Source organism: Oryctolagus cuniculus, chromosome 1 (genome assembly GCF_964237555.1).
Source record: "Oryctolagus cuniculus chromosome 1, mOryCun1.1, whole genome shotgun sequence".
NCBI classification, from domain to species: domain Eukaryota; kingdom Metazoa; phylum Chordata; class Mammalia; order Lagomorpha; family Leporidae; genus Oryctolagus; species Oryctolagus cuniculus.
The window spans coordinates 113,606,186-113,621,606 of record NC_091432.1 but is presented as its reverse complement, the minus strand read 5'-3'; the positions used below and the strand labels follow the sequence as shown (position 1 = coordinate 113,621,606).

General features: G+C 51.8%; 1 protein-coding gene across 1 annotated transcript in view; it reads right to left on the bottom strand.

Moving 5' to 3' along the window:
* TECTA (tectorin alpha) overlaps positions 1-15,421 on the bottom strand; it is a 74,632-nt gene that overhangs the window by 34,279 nt on the left and 24,932 nt on the right. Inside the window, exons 10-12 of the mRNA XM_051819395.2 lie at positions 12,910-13,502; positions 11,035-11,608; positions 4,718-5,319 (exon numbers count right to left, since the gene is read on the bottom strand). Of these exons, the coding sequence (XP_051675355.2) occupies positions 4,718-5,319; positions 11,035-11,608; positions 12,910-13,502 (1,769 nt within the window). The remainder of the gene's footprint in view (positions 1-4,717; positions 5,320-11,034; positions 11,609-12,909; positions 13,503-15,421) is intronic.

Below are 15,421 nucleotides of genomic sequence, written 5' to 3'. Positions count from 1 at the left end.
CCCTGCGGGGTATGCACTGATGCTCCCTTTTCCTGGCTGTCCTCACCCAGTAGATGCACACAGAGGTTCAGGGCTCAACTCCAGGTCACCTTTTCTAGAAATCTGGTTGAAACATCTCCTCCTTTGTGCTTTTGTACCCCTCTGGGTGTTACCTGTTAACAAGTCCTTCTGTCCCACTAGGCTCTGAGCTCAGTTAGGACAGACTCCCGGGCCCTCCCCATGGTCTTAAAGGGGCTTACCCCCTGAATTTACATAGTACACTAACCTCAAACTCATAAGTTCATGGCATTAAGAGCGGGGAAACATAATCCAATTCCAGCATTCAGGACATGGGACCTAGGGGGAGGCTGTGAAGTCATTGGGGGCATGTCCCCAGAAAGTAGTTCCCATGAGAGGGTTATTACACAAACCTGACGTAGGTCCAACCATTCTGTTTTCTCCCCAGCTCACCACGGGGTCCTCCCTGCACAAGTGCCCCACCACTGCCACCTGCCTTCCCCAGCACATGCCAACCCAAGGGGGCCACTGGATCTTGAACTTGAAGCTCCAAAACAGGAGATGAGCAAACCTGTTCTCATTACAAAGTTAGGTGCCTCCAGGATTCCCCTGTAGCAATGGAAAGCTAACTAATACAGAAGCTGTGTTGGTTCCTTTATTTATTTATTTATTTTATTTATTTATTTTTTGACAGGCAGAGTGGACAGTGAGAGAGAGAGACAGAGAGAAAGGTCTTCCTTTGCCGTTGGTTCACCCTCCAATGGCCGCCGCGGCCAGCGCGCTGCAGCCAGCGCACCGCGCTGATCCGATGGCAGGAGCCAGGAGCCAGGTGCTTCTCCTGGTCTCCCATGGGGTGCAGGGCCCAAGCACCTGGGCCATCCTCCACTGCACTCCCGGGCCACAGCAGAGAGCTGGCCTGGAAGAGGGGCAACCGGGACAGAATCCGGCGCCCCGACTGGGACTAGAACCCGGTGTGCCGGCGCCGCAAGACGGAAGATTAGCCTAGTGAGCCACGGCGCCGGCCTCCTTTATTTATTTTTTCATGTTTGATACCATTTTTCCAAAACTCCTCATCTCTTGCCACAAAGTCGGCATCTGTTCAGGCTTACGGAACAAGACTGTGCCAGGCTCATGCTCAGAACAAAGATACAGACGGTAAAGGCCCTGAAATCCTTCCTGTTGGCTTGTCTGTAAAGGCTGTGGCGTGCTGGCGGCTGGGAGTGGTGGCAGGAGAGAGGCCGTCTCTGCTGAGCTCCGGCGCTGGCCGCTGAGACTGGGCTCAGCAGTGCCCCCCGGGAGTGGCTCGCTTTCTGTCGCTCACCCCCATAACCCTGTCTGGTCTATAGATAGTGTGTTTATTTTCAGCGTCTTTTGGCTTGGTGGATATTCCCACATCCTGCAGGGCTGCTTAGTGCAGAGTAAGGTCAGAGTCATAGAAGCAAGCACCCTGTGTCCCAAGAAATCCCTCCCACGGCCCCCTCCACTTCTGCAGGCCCCAGCAGTGACCTGGAGCTCTGGGCTCTGGCTTTGCCCTGCACTTCACTCACCCTGTTATTACAACAGCTATTATTCTTCAGGCTCACGGGTGGAGGGTGACTAATAATAACATCATGGGAAAAACAAATGCAAATCATCGAATAAGCAGATCCTGTACCACATATTAATAATTCAAAGTAACTGCTACATCTACCCCCCAGGTCCCAGAAGGAGAGAAGAACATTGTGCACCCTGCTCTCGCTCTTCTCGGCAGGCATTACAAAGCAATGCGTTATGTTCCCAGCTTGGGCACTTGGTGCTTCTAGGTGACATGGAAAGAAGGGCCCTGGCCACTTCAGTACTTTCCCCCACAATGGCCACTGTGTTCTCCTGACCCTGTTCTGTGGCTTCGATTGTGCCCCCCACCCCAAAGGTATGCTGAGGTCCTAACCACCAGTACTTGTGAATACAGCCTTATTTGGAAATCAGCTATACATAAATGTAATCAAGTGAGGTCATACTGGATTAGGTAGGCCCTAAATCCAGTGACTGGTGTCCTCAAAGGACAAGGACACTTGGACCCAGGCAGGAGAAAGCCATGTCAAGATGGCAGCACAAACTGCAGTTTTGCAGCCACAAGTCAAGGTATGCCAAGGCCTGCCTACGATCACCAAGAAGCTAGGAGAGCGACAAGGGACAGATGCCGCTCCAGCATCTCAGAGAACAGGACCCTGCCAGCACCTTGACCCTGGACTTTGCGTCTCCAGAGCTGAGAGCAACTAAGTTTCTGTTGTTTAAGCCACCCAGTCTGCAGTATTTTGTTCTGGCAACTTTAAGAAATACATACACGCCCTCCCTCTCCACGTGAGGAAGAAATGAGCTGTGTGATTCTTGCGACCTTCGGCTTGAGCAATGAGGCAGTCTCAGGAAGCTGGCCAGGGCACATGCCTGCAAGGTGAGCTGACCTATTAGGGTCTTAAGCCTGACGGGGAGGGAAAGGGAAGGAAACATCCAGAAAGACTGGGGAATCGATTACCATGAAGGAGAAGGAAGGGCTAAGCTGAGAAAGGTAGGTGCTCATCCAGATCCATCGGCCTCCATGCAGAAACAGCCAGGAAGGAGCCAGAAAGCTACATGTGTACCCTCAGCTAGCTATCTACCCAGCGGCTGAGAGCAGGCAACGCAAGGCAGGGAGTGGGGTTCAGAATAAGCAGGCTCCATGAGGAGATCCTGTTCTTTAAGGAAGGAAGAAAATCTGAAAGATGGCAGAGTATTGCACGTCAAGTGACTTCATGAAAATGTGTCGGTCTCAGGGTGGAAACAGATCAGGTGAGGAGACAAGGACACGCATGACGCAAGCCCATGGACACAATGATGGATGGATTGTTTTTTTTTTTTGTTTTTTGTTTTTTTTTATTTTGTTTTGTTGACAGAGTGGACAGTGAGAGAGAGAGACAGAGAGAAAGGTCTTCCTTTTTGCCATTGGTTCACCCTCCAATGGCCGCCGCGGCCAGCGCGCTGTGGCCAGCGCACCGCACTGATCCGAAGGCAGGAGCCAGGTGCTTCTCCTGGTCTCCCATGGGGTGCAGGGCCCAAGGACTTGGGCCATCCTCCACTGCACTCCCGGGCCACAGCAGAGAGCTGGCCTGGAAGAGGTGCAACCGGGACAGAATCCAGCACCCCGACCGGGACTAGAACCCGGTGTGCTGGCGCCGCAAGGCGGAGGATTAGCCTAGTGAGCCACGGCGCCGGCCGGATGGATTGGTTTTAACCTGGGATGAAAACGGAGTCGAGGGAAGTCGCCCTGAAGGGCAGCCTTGACCATTCAGGCATCTGCTACATAGCCCGAGTGACGGCAAGCAGGGCATCTGCCGAATCCCCAACTCGCCTCTTTGTTAATTCAGTCTCTCAGATCACCAAAGAGGCCACCGGCAGTTACAGGAAAGTCACAGGCACCTTGGGAGAAAGGGTTATGATGTCATCACATTCATTCACTTGACAAGTGTTTTGAGTGTTGCTATGTGCAGAGCACCGCACATTCATCCAACATGAAGGGGAACGAGGTATGGTCCCTGCCCCTGAGAAGCCCACAATTAGAAATGAGGGAGTTAGGGAGATGGAGGGAAAAATACAATATGATCAATGCAACAATAAATACAGGAATAAACTGTTATGAGAAGCATAGAGGAAAACAACTGGGATTGGGATACAGGTTCATACTCTCTGAGAGGGGAAGAAAATGAGTGTGGTGAGCCTTCTACCTTCCATGCTAAGAAGGCAGACCTTCCAATAAACCTGAAAAGGAAGATAATTTAAGGAGCGTGCAAAGCTCTCTCTGTCGGAGAAGAAGGTTAAGGAAATCCCAAGGAAGAGGAGAGCACAGTAGCACTGCCCAGGGATCTCTTTAGTTCGGCGTACTTAGTTTAGCTCCGTTTGGCTCAGAATTTTAAAGAGAATGTACACAAAATGAAAAAGAGTCCCCTCAGAGACAGATAGATGCTGATGCAGGTCTGTGAGTGTAATGTCGAGAAGGCCAGCGCCCTAAATCAGCTGCTCCGAGCTGCGGGGCCAGAGGCTGCGGGCCTCCTCCAAGCTGCGGGGCGGCCGCTGTCAGCCTGCTCAGGCAGACACAGACGACTCCCAGGCCTGCTCCCCTCTCTTCACAGGCAGGGCAGTGCTCTTTGGTTGAAGGGGTGGCAGAGGTAGGAAGAGGGACCCAAAGTCCAGGTGAGTCAAGAAATCCCGAGTGCTCCTGATAGGGGAGTGGCTCTTGAATTCTGGGTCCCATGGGACCAGCACGGAGACTGGGAGAGGGAGGGGAAGCCAGAGCAGGCTCCTGTCATTCTGATCTCCAAAATGGAAAAGGGGTGGATTGGGACAACAGAGAGGACACTTAGAGAGGTTTAGACCGTGCCAGGCGTGAGTTCCCATGGACAGATGAACCGAACTGGGATGTGACGTGACTGCCTGAGGTTGCACGTGGTGGCCCACCTCCAGCACAGCCCGCTACAATACAACAGGTGTCATTTCTGCCACCGACTCTGTTCCTGCAACTCGGGCAAATCTTCCTCTTTCAGCCTCAGTTTCCCTTACTGTGAGATACAGTCAAAGAAATAACCCCAGGGTCTCTCTCTGCTTTACCAAGCTAAGATTTTCTTGGTTTCAGCTACAACCTGTCTTGCCGACCCAGGCGCCCCATCCTCACGCCCTAGACTCTCCTTGAGATCAGCCCGTGACTACTCACCAGCACCGTGTGCTTGTAGGCCCGGTGAATCACAATACTGTAGCCAAATACAGTCACGTCCACCTGCTTGACCCACAAGGCCAATGACGGGTCCCGGTCCTCATTCTTGGCTGTGACCATGAACTTGGGGAAAGAGTCTGAAGTTGGCCTGCTCCCTGTGGTGCAGAGGATGAGCGGGCAGCTGGTCTGGAAGTCAAACGGGTAGCCATCGAAGGTGAGGTAGTGGCCGTAGCCGGAGACGATGCAGGAGGCGTCGGTGCGGGCCTGGCAGTGGTACAGGCTGCTGCCCTCCATGCAGTATTCATCCTCCTTACAGGGGATGGTCTCACAGTGGACGCTGTTGTCCGTGCCGTTGCAATAGCAGAAGATCTGGCAGTCCTGGTCCACCCAGAAGCTCTCGTTGGTAGCAAGCTGGTGCCCCTCAAAGTTGCAGCCACACTCGCTCCGGGGGACACACTGGCTGCCCTGCAGGGCATAGCCCTCGTCACACTGGCACCCCTCGGAGCAGCTGTCCACACAGATGGGCCCCAGGGCCAGGGTTTCACAGGTCTCCGTGCACGTCACGCACTCCTCAAAATGGCTGTTCTCCGGGCATTCCAGAGCTACAGTGGCCAAGGAAAAGACGGACATTAGTAAGCGGCAGAGGTCAGAGAGAGAATGTGTGTGCATGTGTGTGTACATTGTGTGCGTGTGTGTGAGCGTGCACGTGAGTGTGTACAGCACAGGATGCTCTGTGAGTGCCGTGTGGCTGGAACCACTGGCGTCCTCCTTAGGCAGGGAGACTGACCTCGTCCAGCGAACCCCTCACTCGCGTGCCCGGCTGGTGCGGGTGCTGAGTCCCTGTGTACCTTAGCTCAAGAACCAGGAAAGTAAGGCAGATCTCACCAGCCCTATCTTTGCGTGAGGAACCTGCAGTTCAGCGATTTAACACAGAGAAGGAGGCAGGCTCTGGAGAGCGGGCTGTGCGGGAAGGGGCAAGCGCTTCCGGGTCAGGGAGCCTGCACCACGCCCTTAAATCGGCCGCGGTATTTAACATCTCTGAGCTCCGGGTTTTCCTTCTTTCAGCAGGGAGCGTATTTACCGACTAGTGTTGTTCTGAACACTGACTGCTGGCATGAGGCCCTGGAGTCTCAACACACAGCACTCCCTGCCCCCTCTCAGCGCTTCCTTCTATCACACGGAGAGGCCGAACGGAGGGGTCTTGACTCTGCAAGCCGGCCCAGTGTCGTGGCCTCTGTGGTCCTTTCTCTGCTGCTGTTGCCCTCGGGCCTCCTGCACCTCCTCACCATCCTCTGCACACACTCACCCGCACCACCTGCACTTGCACTCCTGATGGCCCTCTGCAAAGCCGCTTCCCACCCATCCTTAAAGATTCCTTTCAGACTGCACTAGAAGCCCTCCTTGCTAGATCAAGTCTCTGTACCAAAAAGCAGAGCCCATGCACTGGCACGGCATGGGGTTCGGGGTACACTTCCCACTTGTCTCCCCGACGCAGGTTGGTCCCGGCGTGAAGGGGGCAGGGACAGGAGCACAGAAGAAATCAACCTACAGGTCCTTGTAACCTACGGATCCGCCAAGGTGCCCACCACCTTCCGGAAAGATAAGATCTTTCCTTTAAAACTTCCTCTGGTTCTTGTACATACCATCAGGCCTTAATAGTGTTTTATAATCCAAGGACACGGAGGACACTACAGAGAAATAAATTGCACGGCAGTAATAGCTCTGCCCACGAGTACCGACTCAATAGTTCTGCACTGTGTACTGGAAGCCAATCTTTTTTTCCTCTGGGCTAAAGGACTATCTCCCTTCCCATTGACTACAATACTGTACGGCGTTGGAGTTGAAGGCTAGTTCAGCACTGATTATATACGTCTGTATAGAGGGATTTTCACATTTGTCTCTAAATTATGAATGTTGTAACACTGACTGCAGGTTTATGGTGATAGCAAATAACATGACTTATTTAAACGGCTCTCGCTTTATGACTTATTGTGTTGTCTGAATTTGTCTCAAAGTCTGGAACATGCAGACATGGAGTAATAAAACTTCCCCCAGCCCCTGAAATGCCTCTGTAAAATCATTTAATTGGGCAGCCTGACTCTGCCAATGGGAGGGCTGGTTAAAAATAACTGAAAAAAAAAAAAAAAACTGAAAAGCAGTGGTTGTGGCTCTAGGTTCAAAGGAGGTCGCGTGCCTGATTGACAGCTGTTGCCCAATCCAATTCTCACTCCAAAAGCCCCTGGCCAGATTAACCCCCTTGTACCTGGAGACATGATTAATCAAATCTCGATGCACCCATCGTCACCGGACCCAAGGATACCAAGTCTCGATGAGACGTCCTAGGGAGCATCCCAAGCGTGAAGCCTGGCCCTCCATCTGAGGAAGCCCTGTTCTACGCGGCTGCTTCTGCCCAAGCCGTCTCTAAGACAGGCACTTCCAAGCACTTGCTCCCGCTCTGCTGGCCCAGATGGGGCGGAGTGAGAAGCTCTCCTCAACAGCCAGGGGATGGAGGAGCATCGGCACTGTGTCACTGTAACTGGGCACGCATGCTGCCACCAAACTGTGCAAAGAAAATCCAGAAACAAGCCTCGCTGGCCAGGAATGACTAGTCCTAAGGAATGGCCCAGCAACGAAACAGACTTGGTATGGGGGAGACGTGGTCATTCTGCATCCTATGAAATACAACTAGAAAGCTGGGTGTGAAGGCAGGAGTAGAGATCGCGTTGGGTAAGCCAGGGATAGGACAAAGGAAGATGCTGAGAAGTGGACTGAAAAGAAGGATTTGGGAAGGTATGATATGGTCCCATTGGATGTGGTGGTCAACAGAGACCACGGAAGCGCTCCCCCTGCTGGTGACTATTTACAAGGGCTCCCAGAATTCCAGCTGTAGGATCCATAGCTTCTGCTGTTCCCTTCCCCGGTGCATAGCTGCCCTCCTCTGAGATGACAGCCACCAAGCCTTTGGACTTACCAAGCTAGAAATAATAGATTTAAAAATGTGTGTGTGTGTGTGTGTGTGAGAGAGAGAGAGAGAGAAAATATAGTGGCAAAGCAAGACACTCCAAGAGCAAGGGGTTCCCTTCACCCAGATCTTGGTTTCTAATAAGATCTGCTCCCTCCCCCAGCATATACTGGGGCTTCTTGGAGTAATGTTCATTCCATTCTTGGGCAAAGAAGGTCAAGAGGTGAGTGTGAAGCATCTTATTACACCAGAAAGTAAGAAAGTATTCAGAAACAATGACAGAAGTGTGCCCAAGAGACACAAGAGCTGGCTTGAGGGGCTCCAACAGGCCAAACCTGAAACAATGTATTAATGCCAAAAGTAGTCAACAAGTATAATATGAAGTCATTGGAAAAATAGGAATCCCCGTCCACATTGATAAGATGAGAGAGAAGCATAGGATGGACGGATCGAGTGATAGGCAGACGAAGGGAGGGCTCTCGCTTACAGTAGAATGACAACTGCTGCCTGGTGGCAGTGGGGAAGGGGCTGGCCTGGGAACTGTCTGTGTGTGATCCTCACGCACAAGACTGAAGCAAAGCAAAAATCAATGCTGGGCGCTGGATCCAGGAGGGCAGTTTTGATGAAGAACAGGATACTTGTACAATCCTAAAGTATCCACACAGCCAGCTCATTATCTGTAAGGGGAAATACGGTGACTGTAGAGCAGGGGACCAGTGTGCGCATCACCATGGGCAGGACCCCATGAGAAACCCAACAGAGCCTAGGCAGGAGGCTGAGCGGGTGTGCATGGCTGAAGCTCGTCCCGGGGAGACGTCAGACGCCGGTGAGGGCCACCGAGTGGGGGATGCTGCCTTCCTCCAAATGCCAAGGTCGTGAAAGACAAAGAAGGCTCAGGGACCCTTCTCCTAAGGGAGACGGAAACGACATAGCGACGCAATGCAACAGCGTGTGGTCCTGGACTGGATCTCTACTGAAGGGAAGAAAATACCCACATAGCACCCCGAGGGATGTTCCTGTGTCAGCTGGCAGCAGTGGGGCATGCATGCTCACTTATTGCATGCGGGTCTGTCTCCAAAGACTGACGGCTGTACCGTGGCTACGTGAGTGGGTGTGCTTATTGTAGGAAGCACACTTGCAGGTTTTAGGGAGAAGGGGGCAAGGGGAGGAGAAAGCCAACGGGATAACTTGTGTTAATCCAGGGAATGGGTGCGTGAGTGCTCTGGCAACTTTTAAATTACTTTGAAATAAAAGTCAAGCAAACTAAGTTCAGAAGCAAGGTAAAAGGACAGAGCTTAAGAGCTGTGCAGGGGGCCAATGCCCTGGCCTGAAGTGCCAGCATCCCACATGGGTGCTGGTTCGAGTCCCAGCTGCTCCTCTTCTGATCCAGCTCTCTGCTATGGCCTGGGGAAGCAGTAGAAGATGGACCGAGTGCTTGGGTCCCTGCACCAGTGTGGGAGACCCAGAGGAAGCTCCTGGCTCCTGGCTTCAGATTGGCACAGCTCCGGCCGTTGCAGCCATCTGGGGAGTAAACCAGCGAATGGAAGATCTTTCTCTTTCTGTCTCTACCTCTCTCTGTAACTCTGTCTTTCAAATAATAAAATAAATCTTTAAAAAAAAAAAAAAAAAAAAGAGCCGAGCAGGATGCAATCTAATGGCGACGTTCGGTTTGGTTTAGGGGCTGGGTCCATGGATCCAGGTGAGGGGTTTGGTGCTCCAGGCTCGGGTCCCACCCTCTCAGCCACTCCTTCTCCTTCTGCCCACCCCGATTGCTCTTCCCTGTGCTCTGCTCCCAAGAGCCAGGCTGCCTCAACCCTCCCCAGCCAGCAGCCATCCTAGTGGCTACTGGTGCTGCCACAGCCCTGCAGAGAGAGACGAGGTAACTGTGGGGACAAAATGAAAAACCTGCAGCATGGGGCTCTCTTAGTGGCCCTGTCTAGCTTGCTAATCTCTACAGCCTGGAAAGCTCCCTGGCTGGTTGTCTCCTATCAGAATGAAGAGAGCCCTTTTGGCCAAAGGAGAAGGTACCTATGGAGCCAACACAAAGGTTTCTAGTCCTTTGATACAGAGTTTGTACCTCTGCTAGATAAAACAACAAGTCAATGGGATGGCTAATTGCCCTTCAATTAAAAGTTATTGTATAGGAGCTGACGCTTTGGAGTAATGGGTAAAGCTGTCGCCTGCAGTGCTGACATCCCATATGGGCAGGCACTGGTTCAAGTCCCAGCTGCTCCACTTCCCACCTAGCTCCCTGTTGATGCACCTGGGAAAGCAGTGGAGGATGGCTCAAGTCCTTGGGCCCCTGCACCCATGAGGGAGACCCAGAAGAATTTCCTGGATCCTGGCTTTAGATCAGCCCAACTCTGGCTGTTGCGGCCATTTGGGGAGTGAAACAGCAGATGGAAGATCTCTCTCTCCCTCTCTCTCTCCCCTACTCTCTGTAACTCTGCCTGTCAAATAAATACATATGTAAATCTTTTAAAAAGTTATTGTATAACTAGAAATGAAAACATAGGTGAAAAACTTTCTGGTTTGAGCCTTCTAGAAGAAGCATGAGACTAGGGAAGGGATCCACAATGCAATTGTCCTCAAGTAACCAATGGAGATTGGTTCCAGGATCCCCTGTGGATACCAAAATCCACGGATGCTCAAGCCCCTTACATCAAAGATCATAGCAGGGGCCATAACTGTGCTGTGTTGCAGTGGGTTAAGCTGCCACCACTTGTGACAGCAGCACCCCATATCAGAGTGCCTGTCCTAATCCTGGCTACTCACTTCTGATCCAGCTTGTGCTAGTGCACCTGGTAAGGCACTGGAAGATGGCCCAAGTGCTTGGACTCCTGCCACCTGTGTTGAAAACAGGAGGGAGTTCTTGGCTCCTGACTTTGGCCAGATCCGGCTGGGGTGGTCATTTTGGGAATGAACCAGTGGATAGGAGATTGTGTGTGTGTGTGTGTGTCCCTCTCTCTCTATCACGCTGCCTTTCAAACAAATAAATAAATCTTGAAAAACGGCATAGTAATTGCAAATGACTTATACACATCTTCTCATACATTTGAAATCATCTCCAGATCACTTATAATACCTAATATAATGTAAATAGTTGTTATACTGTATTGCTTTGGGAATAATGACATGGAAAAAATCTGCATGTGTTCAATACAGATGTAATTTTTTTGGGGAGGGAGGATATTTTCAATCCACAATTGGTTGTATCCCACAGATGCAGAACCTGGATATAAAGGGTCTGCTGTAAGCGCAGTCCCACCAGAGGGCCAAGTTCTGAGTAAGAAAGCGTAGTGTGGCATCAATTCCTCCCCCAGGCGGCCTCCCCCACAACGCAGCCCCCACTTACGGCAGAAGTCATAGGTGCGCCAGGGGCCCACCTCCACGTCTGCGTTCTTGCAGGCGCTGGCATACCGGGCCACAGAGTCACAGAGTTCCGATTCGTTGCCGCCACTCTGGCAGAGGCGGAAAAGGCAGGTGCGGTAGTAGGCGGTGACATTGACCACCCCATGGCACTCGAGGAAGGAGCTGTTGGAGGGGTCGTTGATGATGCCGCACCTGGAGCGGCTGCGGTAGAACTTGAGCAGCTCCGAATCATTGTTGCAGGCCTTCAGCAGGTCCCCACACTCCCCGTTGCAGATCTCCTCGAACGTCGTCCAGCTCTCCAGGAACACGGCCAGGTTGTCCGTGCACTTGCCATTGGGGAGGCAGAACTCGTCGCTGGCGTTTGCGTTGAAGAAGCCACACAAGCCCCCGGTGCAGTTGAAGTAGATGGTGGACAGTCGGATGTACAGCAGGCCTGTGTCTGAGTACTGCACAGTCACGATGCCCTTGGACTCCACCGTCGTACTGTTTTTGTCCCGGTAAATTTCCAGCTTCCCCAAAGGATGGAAAAAAGGTAATTCCACTTCCTGACCATTCAACTGGAAAAAATAAATAAGTAAACAAATCACGCGCGTGAATTCTGGAGACACACAATCCCCACCACTTCCTGGGCGGTCCTGCCCCTGATTAGCCCTTTGAGCAATGTGGAAAAGCTGTCGGTCCAGGGGAAGCACACAAATACCAGATGTTTTGTCAAGCATCTCCTCCTTTCGTGTGGGACTCCCACTTACTTGTGTGTGTTCAAGACCCTAGGGTAGCCCAGAGCAAACGAAATTAAAATGTGCGCAATGATCATTCTGAATGTTTGCTTCCTGTGCCCTACAGCTCCATTTCAGTAGCTTTTTCCAGACAGCTCCCTGTCGGCCCCACCCTTCCGGCCCCTTCTTTTCCCTTCAACACTTGCTTTCCCGAGCCCTATGCCTTGCAGACACACAGTTCACTTATCATGATCCAACTGCCCAGCTACCCAGCTGCGTCTCACTACTCCTTTAATGAGTGCATCTCTGTCCATGCATCCATGGGAGCAAAAACGATCCTTTCAGTTTTTGGCTCTGTGTTTTGTGATCGCTCTGGACAGTCAAATGGGCTGACTTTTGTTTCTCTGCACAGGAGTCGTGTGATACCATTGAAGTGCCCACTGGACTGGGATAGGGGAGCTCCCCCCTGCCACACCCAAGCGCCAGCACAGTTAATGGGGGCTTATTCACCAGCCCTTTGGAGTGTTCATGTGGAAACAAGGAATTGCACCAGATGATCTCCAATAGTCTTCCTAGAACTACCGTCTACAGGTATGGGTGCCTAATGACAGGTCTCTATTAGGGCAGGTTAGAGAGGTGAGAGGCGCCCCATGCACTACCCCACGTGGGTTCTCATCTACAGGGAGGAGTTAGTTAGGACAAAGGTTAGGAGCACAGATTCTCGCGCCGGACTGCCTGGGCTTGCATCCTGCTTTGTGGCTGTGTATCCCTGAGGAAGTCACCGTGACTTCTCTGTGACTCAGTTTTCTCATCTATAGAGCGAGGACAATGATCTTGTCTAAGAAGACTGAGTGTGACTTGGGACAGTGCTCGGCACACAGGAAGCTGTCGGTGAGTGTTGGCCATGAGGGAGGGCTACTCGCACTCTGCCTATCTAATTAGGGAAATTCCAGCTTCATTCCGAGTCTCCACGGCAGAATCTCAGTCCAGGCACATGGTTAGAAAACACTCCCATTTCCGAGTTCTCGCCTTCCTAGAATCCACTTGCCGGAGGAGGCAGACGACACACCTGCAGAGACTGGCAAGCTCCTTCACTTGGCGAGACTCATCCAAACACCCTCCAGGGGAGCGAGGACGCTTACCTTGACTTCTGAAGCCCCGACTCCTCCTATCTTGACCTCCTGGTCGGCCACCAGGATCCGAAGACCTCGCAGCCAGGCAGGCCCTATGTCAGGCTTCCTCTTGTTGATATCTATCTCCAGGTACTCCGGGCGGTCGGGGCAGGTCTTCAGGAGCGTGTAGGAAAACTCGGAGGGGAAGGCATAGGCGGCGCCGTCAAAGGTATGCAGCACCTGGTTCTGGTTGAGCAGGCACACGGTCTCCCGCTTGGGGAAGCAGCCCTGGTAGCCGTCCTCCACTGCGCACACCTCCCCACTGCGGCAGGTCTTGTTGAAGCAGTAGATGTCCCCGCCCTCCTCGCACAGGCACTGCACCGTGCAGTTGGCCGTGGCCCAGAAGAACTCCCCCATGGTGTAGTAGTGGCCGTCAAAGTCACAGCCGCACTTGTGCAGCGGCACGCACTGGCTGGTGCTGAGCACGAAGCCCTCGTTACACTCGCAGCCTTCCGTGCACGGCGTGGCGCAGTTCTGAGAGGCTGTCAGGTCTGAGCACGTGTCGGGGCAACTGCTGGTGCACACGGAGTAGTGGCTGAAGCTCGGGCACTGCACGGTGGACACTGGCGCGGGGAAAGGAAGAGAGTGTGGTCACAAGGTGAGTGGACCCCGCGTGCTAAATGGCCAGAATCAACTAGCACAGGGCCCGGGAGAAAAGAAGCCTCCTTCTGGGAGTGAGGGCCAAGCTGAGGCTTGAGGTGGGGCAGAAAAAAAACTTCCACTTGCTTACTTGCCTATGACTACGAAGCAGTTGGATGATGAACTTGTACTTGAATTTGATCATCTTGACTGAAAGTAAACTTCAGGTCGCTATCTAACTTGACAAGATCTGTTACCCAATTTTTTTTTTTTTTTTTTTGTAATTTGGTTATCTGCAACCATCAGCATGTGTAGTGGTCTTCAACCGATGAACACACAAGGTGATCTGAGTTAAAAGAGCCTAGCCCATTCCAAGGAGAAACTCAATCCAACTTCCAGGAGAAGTGGGAAAGGCAACTGTTGGAGGAGGAGCTTGGAAAATCGGAAATTTCTATGTGAGAGGAACTTGAAATACACAAGAGCAGCCAAGAGAGAACTCTGGGGACGAATTCACTGAGACATCCAAGTAGAAGAAAGGACCCTCCTGTCTGAGGAGACTGTGTGCTTGTTCCACTGGAAGAAGGGGCTGGAATTAGATGCCTTCTGAATGTCTGTCTTGCCTTAGGAACCGGCAACTCCTATTTTAAGAACATCTGAGTCTACACATACATTTGAATCCAACAGGCAGAGCTCAGTAAACTACCTTTCTGAATTAAATATAATTCATCCACTAATGGGATGGGGGAGCAAGGGAGGAAGAGAGAGAGGAGGGAGGAGAGAGAAATGTAGCAGACGAGAGAGTATTACCATTAGAAAAAAAATACATAGCTATTATAGGAAAAATTTTCCTTGGGCAATTTGGATGCTCTTGGAATCTGTCAGGATCAAAGAGAAGCCACATTGAACCTCAACTTGAATCATGATATGGCTGCTCTGGGTATAATAAAGGCTGTTCAATCCCACAGTAAGAAAAATACACTGTGGTGCAGCAGTTTGACCAATGCTCTGAGATTTGAATCCAATACATGATGATTTTATGTGAATCAGACCGATAGTTACAGAGGGAAAAATCTCCCTCTGGTCTCGGGCTTCAAAGAAAGTTCTAAATCTTCTCACCTCCAAAGCACTCTCAAATGCACGGGTTATAATTTCTGGTTTATTCACGTAGAGAAAACCAAGGACCAGGAAGAAAGCAAGCTTCAGAGAAATTGCCTGCTTTTTTTTTTTTTTTTTTTTTTTTGTCGTTGTAAAATTTTAGATAAACAGGACAAGAGATGTTAGCAGCTGAGAAGGAGAAACTGAGGAGGTAACTAAAGGACAACAAAGCAAAAGAGCCTGGACGCCCCCAGAGTCAGGGCTTTTCCTAGTCACTGCTTGCACTCCAGAACAAGAGGGCTTCTTGATGAGCCTGGGGCACTGCCTGTCTGCAGCCACGTCTCCAATCAGCAACAGTGGGTCAGTGACGCGCACAAACCCTAACGCGTCTGAAAGTGGAGAGTGAAGAACCCCCGAGCAGTGGCTGGAGTTTCCACCCAGGAGCTGACTGTTTTCCTGAAGGCCGGTTTTCATCACCCAGGCCAGCATCTGCCCTGACTCCATAGCCACAAACACAGCTCCTCCTGCCCCTGCCTCTCTCAGCCCTGGGGCCGCCATCCATCCCGGCTACAGAGTCTTCCTCCAGCCAAGTGCGTCCTGCGCGTACAGCATATTTCCAGACCACTCATGCTCACCAGTGGATTCTTATTTCCTGGCTAGGATATTGGGTTGGGGTGGGGTTTGGGGGAAGGGAGGATAAAGACTGCTGCAGTTCATTCTTTATAAAGTGTGATAGCTCAGCCTTACCCGACTCTGGGGCCAGGAGTGTTAACGAAGACATTTGGAGGAGCCCTGACACCCAGTCCCT